At 33.8% G+C, this 15,376-nt stretch overlaps 1 protein-coding gene across 1 annotated transcript; it reads right to left on the bottom strand.

Moving 5' to 3' along the window:
• Positions 1 to 5,398: 5,398 nt before the first annotated feature.
• Positions 5,399 to 10,140, bottom strand: LOC149425154 (uncharacterized). The gene is made up of 3 exons (XM_089650988.1): positions 9,951 to 10,140; positions 8,056 to 9,792; positions 5,399 to 7,630 (listed from the first exon to the last, which is right to left on the bottom strand). The coding sequence occupies exons 1-3, from the start codon at positions 9,966 to 9,968 to the stop codon at positions 7,379 to 7,381; spliced, it is 2,007 nt and encodes a 668-aa protein (XP_089507114.1). The 5' UTR covers positions 9,969 to 10,140; the 3' UTR covers positions 5,399 to 7,378.
• Positions 10,141 to 15,376: the final 5,236 nt, after the last annotated feature.

The following is a 15,376-nucleotide window of genomic DNA, read 5'->3' on the forward strand; positions in this document are numbered from 1 at the left end:
GTGGAAGAGGCCAATTACCCCAGTGCCGTGACACGGTTACCAACTGTGAGAGCCCTTGTGGAAGAGGCCAATTACCCCAGTGCCGTGACACGGTTACCAACTGTGAGAGCCCTTGTGGAAGAGGCCAATTACCCCAGTGCCGTGACACGGTTACCAACTGTGAGAGCCCTTGTGGAAGAGGCCAATTACCCCAGTGCCGTGACACGGTTACCAACTGTGAGAGCCCTTGTGGAAGAGGCCAATTACCGCAGTGTCGTGATATGGTTACCAACTGTGAGAGTCCTTGTGGAAGAGGCCAATTTTCTTAGTGTCGTGATACGGTAATAAAATGCGCGAGGGTTGCACTTACACTTGCGTAATTTATTGTAATAATTATTCCAATTTTGGATGTTTCCGACACAAAAATTTATTGGCAGCTTAAATAGTAATTTAAATACATATTATTAAATAGTACTAAAACACCAACATATACAATAATAATAATTCTTACATTATATGTATGTTATCTCTTGTATCATAAAAAATTGTAAAATAACCAATGTACAAACAAATAATATAGTATAAAATGCATAATGTACTAAAAAAATTCTATTATTTTGAAGTTTTTTCTAATACAGTACCATTCCTGAAGTAATGAGATAGAAAGAAATTTTATGTAACCTAAATATTTTCACAGAATTGTAATTGTATAATCCACCCACTGCCAGATGTTGAAAGGTTTCGAGTTAATACTAATAATAAATACGACATTTTGAAAAGCCGCATTCGGAAGCTAGAGATATAGATCTAGTTAGCTCTATGTGATCAGCATACACTTTGTGAGTCTTATTGTACATTTGCCAATGAGTTAGAGCTTGCGTGAGTGCCGACTTTGGCTATTTAAAAAAAACTTTATAAAAATCACCTATTTTTATCAGAACTGTAATGCAACATTACTGCTGTAAGTTTGTAAATAATGAAGAAAATTTATTAAAAAAAATGTACATTATAAATTGTGTAATGCACACATCTATATTTATATTCAAACCCTTTTTCGTTTTAAGTAATTTATATCTTGTGAAAAGATTTTTGAATCTGTTATTTAAATTGTTAATGCCGACAAGGATTTGAAGGCAAAATAATGATTGACATGTCAAAAAGATTACAATAAATTTATGAACCTAATGAATTGTTTCATCTTCAATTCACGTTTCTCACCTAATACCTAACACCCAAACCTGGCACTTATTTGATGAACACAGAATAAAGAAGAACACTAGAAAAGAAATACCATAGACATCAAAATTGATAGACTTGTCCTAACATAAAATTTTGGCACCAGGAGGTTTCCAGAATGCTTTGAATAAACTATGACATCTGTCGTACATAAGCTGCCGAAGAGCGCACATTGAAATAATCATATCCTGCCCAGAAAAGTAAGGCAGCGCATTGTGGGACTTTTTTGGGCAGTGTCTGAATGTTCATTTTTAACCGAACGAGCGACATAAAAATGAGTGAATTATAATTTACGTTATTTGTAAAAGCGTGTAACTAAATAATGTTACAAAATAATTAATTTTTGAAACAAGCCTGAACTTTTTTAACTCGATTTAGATTTTATAGTTTTTTACACAGCCAGTAATTTGAACGCCATTGTAAAAAGGATGTATGCAGATTTTATTTTCTAGGGCTAACTAGTGATATTACAATGCGAGTTGCCTGTATACTGTAACATTCATTTTTGAAGAAATCACAGAAGGGGAGACGGTCACGCCCCCTCCCCGCTCTGTGCAACTTGTTTTTCCCCTTTCCCTGATGTGCTGGTCTATCAATTGGGATTTCTGTGAGAAATACCTTCCACATAGATGGAAATCAATGTCGCCGCTGACATAGTACCTTTTGGTTCTAGCCGCAGACATATGAATATATAGACTAGAAATTAAAGGTGAGGGGTAAAATCAACTGTTGAAGAACGAAGGGGGTAAAGCTGACTGATTCGTCAATAAATCAATCTGACAGTATATAGGCATTTCGCATTTTAATATCACCATTTAGTTCGGTTAGGAGGAATATCAGGTTAGGAGGGTTATCGGGAGAAATAGGGCTTCAACACAGACATATGAATATTAATAGACTAGAAATTAAGGATGAGGGGTAAAATCAACTGTTGAAGAACGAAGAGGGTAAAGCTGACTGTGATTCGTCAATAAATCAATCTGATAGTATATAGGCATCTCGCCTTATAATATCACAATTTAGTTCTTAAAAGTAAAATCTGCTTTTGAATGAATAGACATTTTTACATGGGAGCGCAAATTACTCGCCACGTTATGAACAAATTTGCGAAGTCCAAATTCGGCAAAAAAAAATTTCTTCTATTTTCAGAGTCGAATATTTTGTTTACGTACTTAGTTATGACACTTTTATAAGTGTTCATAATTTACTTCCCAGTAACAACGATGCGCACACTTGAGAATCGCTACATTCGACCAATGTTGGAGGGTTGTCACAACCGCTCTGTTACTATTAATAATAAAATATTGAAATCTTTAAGAAAATATATAACATTTCACTTATAAGAAGATAATAGAAAAGTAAAACAACTAAAAAAACAAATGAAATTATATACAAACAGTTTTTACCAGCGATTCCTAAGAGTATTTGGAGTAAAAATTTGGACATCATTTTGCCTTCCGATGACACTTTTTCAATTAAAAACAAAAAACATGATTTTCTATCACACATCGCCACTCGGTATAACCTAGCGCATTACGTGATATGCACTCCTTCTCGTTCCGGCAGTACCGTACATACGAAACAAGCGCCTACCTAACACGTGGTACCTAAAGCGCAAAAGGCGAAGGCACATCCCTGATTCTTATGCAAACGGCTTTGTATTTTGCGTCCAGATGTATCTCGATGTGATAGTATATGTTTCTACAACTGATTCATATTATACGATGTGAAGAAGCTTAAAATGATGCTTACATATGGAATGTAATACGACAATAATTGGGTTTATTCTCTTTTTCACATCTATTTTTACAAGTTTTCATAGCACAAGCCACTATTTTGCCGTGTTATTTCATAAAATGCCTCGACCATAGCTCGACGCTAGTTTGAACAAGAATGATGACGTCACATTCTCAAGATTCACGGGAAGCCATACGCGAGCCCAGCCGGCTCCAATGGAACCGGTATGGGGAGTGGGGAATAATACGCTTTTAATCACTTAGGGCAGGTCTACTAATATTCATATGTCTATGGTTCTAGCCCATGATTCTAGCCCACGCTCTGATTCTCGATCAGTATCGATTGTCAATAGTTATGTCAATTTACATCATTGATGCTATTGAGAATTTATTGCTAATTGATTGTGAGACAATATTGACACTTCCCATTGGCCGTGGAAATGATATGTATTTTGATTGAGTGTATATAAGGCATCGACTGATGAATAATCATTTCACTGTGCGATTAATAACCGTTAGATCAATTATTCTATCGATCAAGCCTTTTGGAATTCAATTTCATCGCGAAACGAGATTTGTTTTACTTAAGCGCTATGCCCACTCAACCACTGACCGGTCACTTATAATTGCATTGATCGTCTCCGCACCCCTTCACAGTTGCTGACATTGCGTATCGCCATCCCATTTAATTTCATTTAATGATAGTGAAACGCAGTTCTGCATATGAAATTTAAGCGGAGAAACATGGCATTTTGTGTGTTATTTATTCTACATACATATTGATTACAAAAATATTGTTTTTCAGTTATGGTAAGTTTCAAGTAAGGTTTCAGTTGTGTCTAAAAGATGATTAACCCTAGATTCATAACCTTATCTAAGAGGAACATTATTCATAAACATTCATCTCACAGACGACTAAATTTAAGTGACGAGTTTTGGGGTACTTGTAAATAAAATAAATAAATTAATTAAAATAAATAATTTGATCAATGACTGTCTGGTGCAATTTGATGGGAGCACTCTCCCCAATAAAGACTCCATTGAAATGCTTGGAGTTACTATATCAGACCAGCTCAAGTATCGGGGATCCATAGAAGCCCGAGTAAATCAGGCCTCCAAAAAGTTGGGCGTCTTGTACAGGGCTAGGAGATTCTTCAACAGTGACCAGCTGCTGACCCTGTACAAGTCTCAAGTCCGCCCAACTATTGAATTTGGGAGCCACCTTTGGGCTGGTGCCCCAAAATACTTGATAAACCTGCTTGAGTCTGTGCAAAGGAGAGCGATCCGTCTGATTGACAATCCGTTGTTAACAGACCGATTGCCTTCTCTGATGCATAGACGCAATGTAGGCATGCTGTGTCTGTTCTACAGGTATTTCAATGGAGCCTGCTCCAAGGAGCTAGCAGCATTGATTCCTGATGCACCGGTGCACGTGCGCGAAACTCGACGGACACGAACTGAACACCCGTTCACGGTTGACGTTGGCTTCATGAGAACGGGCCGTTTTTACGACTCGTTTTTGTGTAAGTCGGCTCGTATGTGGAACGAGCTACCGGCATCTGTTTTTCCTCCCTCCTATAATCCGAGCCTCTTCAAGGCCCGCATTAACAAATCCCTTCCTACAGCCCCTACCTTACTCCGCCTCACAACGCCGCCCAACCGGGTGGTGACATAGTTCCCCTGTCTGTGCACTGCACAGGCAGGGACACTCTTGTGAGGTGTCACATAAAAAAAATAAAAAAAAAGTATGGTACTCTTTAATATGTTTAATTAGGTAACAAAAAAATAATAAACGATTTAAAATTAAATTTCATCGGTACATTCCACACATATGAGGCCGCGGTGGTCCATGCACATATACTTTTTGCATTGCTTGCATTGGAACTTTGTCATATGCCGTTTTTTATAATCACAATAACCACAAACCTTTTTTTGAGTACCACTTGGATCAGGTGTGGCAATGGTAGGCATTTAATCTAATACTTCGGCGATTTTCCTTTTTAGGCATCTCTCCAAAGTTGGCATTTCGTGTCTTTTACGTAACAATGTCGTTATCACTGTCGGAATCTGTCGGGACTATTTCATCTAATTCCACATGATCTTCGACATCACTGATTTCTACATCCTTTTGCTGACTGGTAAAATCATCATCACCAGAATCAGATAAACGATTCAAATAGTCATCAATTTGCCGATCATCCATTCTAAAATAAAATAAAAAGATTTGATGTAAAATACACACAATAATACATTTTGAACAATAAAATAAGATGTAACTATAAATAATAACTCATATAGAATAATATCATATACTTACTTTTACTCTGTATAACCAGAACTCATCAAAAACAATGTTTTCAAAGTAACTTGCAGTCTCGTCAAAAGTTTTTCTTTCCTCATGGTGGTTGGACGGTATGGTTTTAAATAAAAGAGTCATGTTTCGATAAGTATGATTTATTTGATGAATATGAATATTTTGCAATTTCAAGGGTTTCTACATCAACAAACGGTTTCTAATCCTTACTTGCTGCTTTTCAAAAATCATAAGTAATAACTTTCCTCAACTTCAGCTGGGTATGGACCGCTAGCATATCGTAATACAGTGTGACAATAATACTTTCTTCAACTTCAGCTGGATATGGACCGCTAGCATATATGGTGAGACAATAATTCTTACTTTGTTGTTTATTCAATCAATTGTAGTAAGAAATACTTTTCTTTTGTAGTGTTTTAAAAAGTTCTGTTGTCTTAAGTTTAAAAGAAATTATCGACTATAAAATACACTTACGATATACTTTACGATAAGGTTAAAAATTGGAATAACTCATGGATACAAGACATTGGCATAATTGCAGAATTATCATTATTATATATATGTATTATCATAATTCATTCGATATGGAAAATCATCAGCATTTTTAAAGCCCCAACAAATTTATACAATACATACGGTTTAAATTAATCACATTCGGTCAGATCCTTTCAGATCAACTGTATAAGCAAAAATAAATAAATAAAAATTAAGAACACTTTCAGCCATAATTACTTTCAACTTAATAAAATTTATGCATTTATTTGAATTTTTATCTCTATTATTTAAATAAAATTCTCATTGAAAATTTAAATACGTACAGTAGTTAATCCCATTTTATGTGATACCTACCAAAATTTAAAATAAAACTTCCATTAAATGGATTTTTAGTACTACATGGAACTACATATAAATACTACAGAAATCAAAATAAATACAAACTGTAAATGTCAAACATTTCAATTACCTACAATGAAGTACACAATATATTTTTAAAATGTTCATGTTTCAGTAACTAACATTAATAAACATCGAAACATCAATTAATTTTATTTCATATTTGCCCACCCTTTGAATAAGCTCACTAACCAAATTCGTTATAATAAATAGCTTCATCATTCAAGTTTTAATCTACTCTAAAATTATTACACATTTTTAAAATGTGCTGTAATATTATTATGTACAGGTGTTATACCATTTCTTGTATCATATTTCGGAAATAAACTTAATTATTTTAAAATAGCATAAATCATCATCAGCAATATTTTTAATGATCAAATAAATAAAAATTGTATCACAGAAAGCACTTACTTAATATAATATAATACCTACAAGATTTAGGTGCACATGAAAATAGTTCATTCTGAAAAATAATTCAGGTTTTGTTTTTCATAACATTATCCAAAATGCAAAAAAAACTTGTCTTGTCTTAGTAAAATATAAGTTTATACAAATACTCAATTACTTTCTCGATTTTTTTATTTTTTAACATACATTCAATTAATTATTCCTCTTGTCAAATGTAATGTGGGTGATTTATAATTGTAGATTTTACAATAATAATATCTTATTTATTATTATATTACAATTTATTTAAACAAATATTATTTGACTTAAGTAGGAACAGAAAACATGTATACTTTTATTATATATTTATTAATAATAATACATAATAAGTGTTTTATTATCATATATTTTTTTAAACAAATAGCTTTAATGGTATCCTCAGTGGGATCTTCCGTGCTGAGGATGTCATTTATATATAATTAAAATTTAGTAGTATGGATAATATAAAGTAATTATAAATATATTAAATAGATATACTATATACAATGGTAAAGTTGGCAACCAATTTTAAACAGGGTTCTTTTCAAATTTTTGTTCGAAGTTGTCAAATTATAAATAATACAAATTTAATAGATGAAAGGTGCCATAATACACGGCAATTTTTAATTGACAGATGTTCGCGCGACAAGTGTTGAGACATCCTCCTTAAGGGGTTCGGTCAATCACAACTGAACTGCTGTGACGTCAGCGTAAAATGGGTTAGTGAAAAATTTATACTTAACTGATAGAATGTTGTAATAAATAATTATTACAGGTGTTGAGTGGCATGTTAAAATATACGTTTTTTAAGCTTTGCAAATAAAGATTGTGACGGTGGAAGCGGCACACTTTTCTCCAATCTTCCATCATTGATATAAGGACTAGGCTTGGATACCAGAACAGTGTGGAGAGTGGGGATGCAATAGAGTGAGTTTGCAAGGTCCGGTGACAGCATGCGGCACCCTTGGACATCCAAAAAGTGTAGGCATTTGCATTCCAATTTTATAGCCCAAAGGCAACTGTCTGTTAGCAGATTGCAACCCTGTAAAGATATAATTGTATATTAAAAAAACATGATTATCACAAGAGATCATTTCAATAATCAATAAGATGAAATCAATTTGTATAAAACTAACGGTTGATTAAAAAATGTTTAGATAATGACATCAAGTACTGGATTAGTTGCGAGTCACATGACAAGCAACCTAATGACAATAAAGATATTTGTTCTTAATTCCATTACATGCTAGCCAATTTGGGCCATATATGTATAATGGTGAGGAATAAATACAAAGTGCAACTGCTTGTTGGTGACAAAGAAGGTTTTGGCACAGTTTTAGTATACAAAGGGAGTAAACACTGAAGTAAGTACTAAACCTAACCTAAGGCAGGCATAAGAGGAATGATGCGGATGACTTATCTAGAGTATTCTATGTTCAAAGGTAATAAGATAATGGTAATACTCACATTTAGATTAAGATGTTTCAGACGTTGTAATTTAGTTACAAGCACTTTGACAGCCTCATCTCGAGTGTTGAAGCAATTCCAAAGTTCAACTACTTCCAAACTAGGACAATTCTTAGCTACGTGCTGCAGACCTTCGTGGCTGATCTGTTGACATTCACTGAGGTTTAAGGTTATCAAGGACTTAAATGCAAATGCGTACTTCAGGCTGACGTCTGTCAATCTGTTGCACGCACTCACATCCAGCACAACCAGGTACTGAAGGCGATCTATCCCGTATCCACGTTCGGTACCATCCGTGAAGTTCTCACACAAGACTTTTACATCTTGCTTTCTTCGAGCATCCCTAACAATTTCTTCCTCGGCTCGAGATCTGAGCGAGATTTTATGTGGATTTTGGCCATAAAATATATAATCATCATCATCACCTCCGGCGGTAGTATTGGGGTTGACCGGAACTTGATTGCCCACCCCCATGCCCGTAAAGCCCACGTCAGAAGCTTGCCTTATCTTGTACATATATAGCATACGAAGCTGAAGAAGGTTTTTGAAAATAGATTGAATTGAATTATCGGTGACGGCAGCAAAACAAGTGTTCAAGTTCAGCATCCTCAGATTTGGCAACATTTCAGATATTAATATGATGGCGCTCTCCTCTAGATCAATACCATTTAAATCTAGTTCCAGTAGCTGGTAGTTTGTTTCTCGGCACAAGGCGGTTTTCAGTCCCTCTGTAGTGATATTATTAGATGCAGAAATGTCAACACTCTCCAACTTTTTTAAATTCCAGAGTTCGGCAATTCCCTCATCGGAAATATTTTTACATCCGTTGACGCAGAGGAACTTTAGGTTTTTTAGATTTGAACAAATTGATAAAAGAGCTTCGTTAGTTATCCTCGAGTTCCTTCCGATATCAAGTTTCACCAAATGACGTTGATTTAAGGATAAAGACATAATGCCGTCAACATTTAATTGGTCACAGCGATGCAGATAGAGATCTGTCAACTTCATATCGGGCAGTTGAGAAATGGATTCCAGGGCATCCCCATCAATCAGGGTTTGGTTGAAAACCAGCTTTGTAATGTTGCGAGCGTTGGATTTGAGGAACTTGAAGATTGACAGAAAAGTTAGAACATTTTCAGACGGTGATTGGGTTTCACCCGAGGGATAGAACTTCTTGTAGAGGCCAGGATGGAAGGATAGCGGGCAGTCTGACATGTCGAGGGCGCGCAGGGCACTGGAGGACGAGATGATACGGTGGAACAGGGCATCTGACAGATACCTGTTTGAGGGTAGATTAAGTTCTTTAAGGTATTTTAGACTTTTAGGCTTCAAATTTTCAAATAATCTTGCTGACATAAAGAGTTCTTTGCAGTAATTAATGGTCAGTATCTCTAAATTCGAACACTGATTGAGAATATTGATTAAGCCTTTTTCGTGCATTTCACATCTTATGAATTCTATTTTTTTTATTCGGTGACCATTTTCATTCCAGAAGTTTGACATTTGATGACTTGATATATGCAATTCTTCAAAAGAAAAATTAACATATTTATTGATAGCGTTTGGGCCAAAAATATCACAGGGATAGGTGTCATTTTCTAGAGAAATCCTTGTGAATTTTACGACAGGTTTACTTAAAAGGGATTTATCGGATCCAGCTTCGTACCACAGCTTGCAAGTCTGACTTGCAGCTATTCTGTCAGAGTGTGGTAAATATTTAAATAAGTAAATCAGCACCTGAAAATAAAAAAAATATTATTAAAAACACTGAAAATGAGAAAAATCTAAACACATTGAAAACATAAAGTCTGTGAAAGGATTAACCAACATCACGTGAAGTTGATTTACCTTGAATTTAAATGACAAGGAAAACCAAATAAATATTGTTCTGTTACCTCAATCGGAATATCCATTTTGTGATGTGAATTTAATTTTGTCCAGGGGCTACATTTATTTATGTATTAAAGTGAAGGTTAATTTTAAGTCGAGATGACTCATTTTTACATAAAATATTGAGAATTTGCTCAAACTAAGGAGATAAACTCCATGTCAACCGATAAAAAATACACTGGCCACACACTGGCCCACTGGCTGTCAAGTGTCAAGTTGCAAATGACATAACTTTTTTTAGGCTAATAAATTTATTTGTTGGCGGCATTCTATAAATGAAATAGTACTGATACGGTACTTACTCAGACAGAAGTAGTGATTTCCATTATTATTAGAAAATATTTCACATAATTTTCCTAGAATCTTAAAAAAATATATTTACCTCTAAAATAAACAAACCGAAATTACTAATTAACGACCAATAACGATTAAGTGATCAATAAACATCACATTTTCGAAAAAAAATAATTGTGAAGCTGAAAACATATTTATGTCCTCGTTCAAATGTAGGTACCTACCAATCTATTATGTCTTACGTGAGTAAAAGTTTTTGTTAAATAATCAAAATTTATCTTAAATTCTTACTTTACATCTGAATCACGGACAACGTTGGTTGCAGGTATCAGGTAGTAGTGTGAGTTGTTTATTTATGGAGTAGTCTATTGTAACACTTAGTACATGTACCTACCGATAATTAGGCAGGCGGAAACAAAGAAAAAACAGTTAAGTGTACCTATAAGTAGAATAATTTAAAAAGAGCTTTTGCTTATGTTGTGGTGTATAGTAGATATTTCCTCCAAGGGTGGACGGTTTGATAGGATTACTGCGGGGTAAGAGGGGACTTAAAACTATTTCTAATTAATTTGAACTACTATCTACTGTAACTAGATGGATAATTTACGATTGAAAATACCTACATGATTTTTCTTCACTCATTTATTGAATAATAAAGGTTTTTTTGGGTAATGAAGTTCCACCACGAATTACTTGTTTTTAAATTTTAAATAATAAGAAATTAAAAGGTTTAAAAAATATCAGCCTACCAATAATCTTATATTCTCCAAAAAACATAAAATCTAAAAGAAAGAAAAGCTGGAGCAAAGCGCGCCGCCTGTCTGGGCTAAAGCAACAATGTCATCGGGCGCGCCGCCTGTCTGGGCTGAAGCAACAATGCGATCGCGCGCACCGCCCGTCTGGGCTGAAGCAACAATGCGATCGCGCGCACCGCCCGTTTGGGCTGAAGCAACAATGCGATCGCGCGCGCCGCCTGTCTGGGCTTCCCCGTAAAAACAAATATGTTTTTAATAGTTATGGGCGTTTCTAAAGAGTTGACGAGCTTCCAGTGGGTGGAGCTGACAAGGTTTGATTTCACACGGACAAGTTTTGTAAATATAAATTTTAAATGATAAAAATAATTATCATTATTGTTGGCATTAGTTAATGAATTGCATAATTTGCATGTTGTTTTGAAATTCGTGGTATCTACGTACAGTATATAATCATCTGCAGCATGTAAGAGATCCCAAATAATCATAAATCGCAAATCCTTTTTTGGTTATTATTATTTTTTTCTTTCTAGAGCAATCCCGATAAGTTAAACAACTCCTTGTAGGACAGGAGGAATTTACGATACATAGGTGGGAGTTAATAGGTACAATTTTACATTGGTATTTTGATATAAAAATTATAAGTTTCACATACGAAACAGTACAAAAACAGAAAAATACAATATTTTTACTAATAAAACTTTTAATTAAAAATAGTTTTTACATTACAGTTATTTTACATCTCAGATTTTAGATTTAATTATTATTTTATTTTTTGCTACAATAATCCAGATGAGTTACATAACTAATTTTAGGACGGGAGGAACTTACAATACACAGGTGGGAAGGTAAAATTTTATATCAGTATTTTGATATCAAAATTATAAGTTCTTTATCTTCGGTGACGCCCGCTCAGACCTTCACCAATAATCTTATATACGGAATGGAGAAGGTACTACTTAAATAAACACTTAAAAGTAAATTTATGGGCTACGTTTTCTACACAACGTAATTGTAAAATGTCAGCTTAAATAATTTTTTATACTTACTATTTGGTACGTAAAAAGTATTTTCCTTGGTGCCGTCATTTTGTTCTGGAAAAAACTCCTTTTGTCTTCGATATTTAATGGTAGGGCCTATTTTTATTAATCTTAAATATAAATAACCTGCAACCCCTAGGATCATGCAGGAATCCCTCTAGAAACATTTAAGATTTTAGCAATACGTAGGTACATCAGAAATAACTGAAATGTGAGCGTCGGAGCAATCCCCGTTATCAATGTATTTTGTCACCTTAATAATCACAGTGGGGACTTGTTTTTTGTTGTTGTTTTTGATTTATTTATTTATGTACATAATATTATCATGAACCTCGATAACATATATTTATGTTATACATATTAAATTTCACGTTATATATTTAAGTCAAAATATAAACATATGATAAAATAAAAATTAGTGAACTAGAAGTAATTTCAAAATGTGGAGAGAATGGTTCAATGTCACACGTATTTAATAATTTATTAATGAAATTTATTTACGACAGCCCACCGTGTGAATCGTTTTTCACGAACTTTATTGTTATTATTTTGTTTTAGTATAATTTTTATTTTGGAAAAATGATGGGCAGATGATGGATACTGTTACGTTGTCCGAAAAGTTGGGAGGAGCTAAAGAAGGAGAATCACGATAAAACATGGTGGTGTTTGGTGTTCTTAAAAAGGATTGCCAATAATATATTATAAACATAACAAATTTGATAAAATAGATATTATCTTTTACAGAAACAAAACTAAATAAGACAGATTAATCTAGTTAAATTTTTATTTTAATTATTTGAAATAAGGTAAGTGCCTACATATAAAATAGTACAGTATCTACGTAATATGAGGGTTAAATGCAACGCTCGTTATAATCTACGTATTCATAGATGGTGTTAATTATCTTATTTTATAAAAATATGTTTTATTACTCGGTATTGCTTTACAATATCAAGACAAATTATTTGTTTGCGCCCGTACATACGCCATATGAATATGAGTAAATAGTTTCTTCCGTAAAAAAAACAATTCTTTCAAGAAAGGCATACACATACAATATTGGCTAGAATCATCGGTACAATATTGTATTTGTATGCCTTTCTCGATAGAATTAAGTTTTTAAACGAACAAAACTATTTATTCTTATTCATATTGCGTATGTACGGTCGTAGACAAATAATTTATTTTAATTTTGTAAAGCAATACTCTGCAAAAAACGTGTTTTAATAAAATAAATTAATTAACACCATCTACGAACACGTAGATTTACCGACTCTTGCATGGAAGCATAAGCTCGTGTTTGGAAAAGAAGTTGACGGTACGTTATTGTAGTTAATATAATATCAGTAATTAATAATCTGTATTGTGTTTTGTAGTAAGTACTTTTCAGTGAGAAAGCAAAAAATAAAATATTATTTTTTTGGTAAATGTTATGTAACTATTTATGTAGTACACTACTACTAGTATATTGTTATAAAATTAATAATGTAATTAGTAATAATATGTGATATTGTATAAATATTTGGAGAAGAAGTTGTCACTTATAGAAAATAAATGAGATATCGGTCATATTTTTAAGATTAATTTAAGTGGAAATAGTTTTTTGATGAATTGTCTTTAAAATACTTTTCTTTCATTTTTCTTCACGAAGTTCAATATTTGGATGTTGTCATCAATACTTTTAATTTCTTCCGGTAGTGTAAAACAGATACAACATATTATTTTTACGCTAAAATTCACTATTTTACTGCAGCACGCCTAAGCACGACACGACTGACTTTTACTATAGACACCTCACACTTTGACTTAAGACAGGTCTTATTCAAGCCTAGTATAAATAAGTTCAACTATTGTTACACTGGTATATATTTCTTTTGAATTATGCATTGTCTTACTGCACTTATATTAATAACTGCATCACTTGCAATAGTGTTTTGTGTACACATTAATTGTTCTATAGTTTATTGATATTATTATCCTGTGTACCACTGTACGCTTGTTATTCGATTATCAGTATATTGTAAAAGCCATTTTATGGCGTTTGAATAAATAAATAAATAGATATACAGCGGTTTCAACACTATTGGACACCAATTCACTATTGTACTACAGCCCGCCTAAGCACGACAGGTAAGCAGCAGTTTCAACACTATTGGAAACCAATTCACTATTCTACTGTAGCACACCTAAGCCCGACAGATATACCGCGGTTTCAACACCATTAGAAACCAATAATTAGGTAACACTGACATAATTAACATTATAATATATTTTACATTAATTTGTTGAATTTTACGGACATTCAAAAATACTCATTCCAATCGGGGCCGACCCTCTGCCAAACGGCGCCTGGCGCCAGTAAAAACCTACAGGTCGTAGTGTGAGGTATATATCTGCGCCTTGGCTCCTTGGAAAATTGGCCAATTGCACCTGCACAGGACCGGCCCTGATTCCAACCCCATCCCCTTTGTTGTTTTTCTGTAAACCTACGTGATCATTTTTTTATCTCGTGTAATTATATTTTATTTTCTCACTTTAAACTTGTACAGTACCTACCTACATAACCCTCATAGCTTTTATCTTACCAGAAATTCCTCTCCTTCCTTTCCTTAAAAAAGACTCTCCACACAGCATCCCAAAAGGTGATATAGGCCCTGAGGGATATTATTTCCCTCAGGGCCTCCTGTGTGGGTTTAATAGAAAAATTAGACCCATCTCCATTCAGGAATTACCATTAATTTAAGTACACCGTTTGATGTCGATGTGAAAAATATTAACTTGGAACATAACGCTTTTTCAAGTTACATTATTTTTCCTTTCAGCCATTTTGGTGATGTCATTTAAAACTATTTAAACAATCGCAGCGCCTTCCATATTTCTTGACACGCTGTGCCTACTCATTTTATTTTATTTAGCCTGAGTGTATTTTTTTTAAATATATCTCCTTAATATTATTATTTCACAAACGACCTCAGTAGGTTCAAATAAGTAAACTTAATTCACTATAAAAAAATCTTGCCGATAAATAATAAAGTTCCATTAAAAAACTTTTACCGGTAACGACGGTACGTACAGGTATTTTTTCAACTCATGGCCATTTATAAATATCTTCTATACTAATACACGTCATTGTATGTGTGAGAGCTTCAAATGTGTTGTAAATGTACATCTTGAGCAATTTATTATGAGGTTTCTAAAGAAATCTATTTACTAATAACCTATGTTTCGACATCACAAAATAATTCTTGTACTATCCAATACACTGTAGACATAAACCGACAGAAGTGTGTTGTGGTGGTGTACGTTTGCCCGTAGTAAGCTCATTTTTTTCCTTACTTCTGGTGA

Source organism: Hesperophylax consimilis, chromosome 3, assembly GCF_061612785.1.
Source record: "Hesperophylax consimilis isolate HC1 chromosome 3, BYU_Hcon_1.0, whole genome shotgun sequence".
Classification (NCBI taxonomy): domain Eukaryota; kingdom Metazoa; phylum Arthropoda; class Insecta; order Trichoptera; family Limnephilidae; genus Hesperophylax; species Hesperophylax consimilis.

What these genes read in the sequence shown, in the direction of transcription:
- LOC149425154 (XM_089650988.1), bottom strand. An exon ending in TGAAACATCTTAATCTAAAT is followed by an intron (nt 7,631 to 8,055) that starts GTGAGTATTACC and finishes ATATCTTTACAG; the next exon opens with GGTTGCAATCTGCTAACAGA.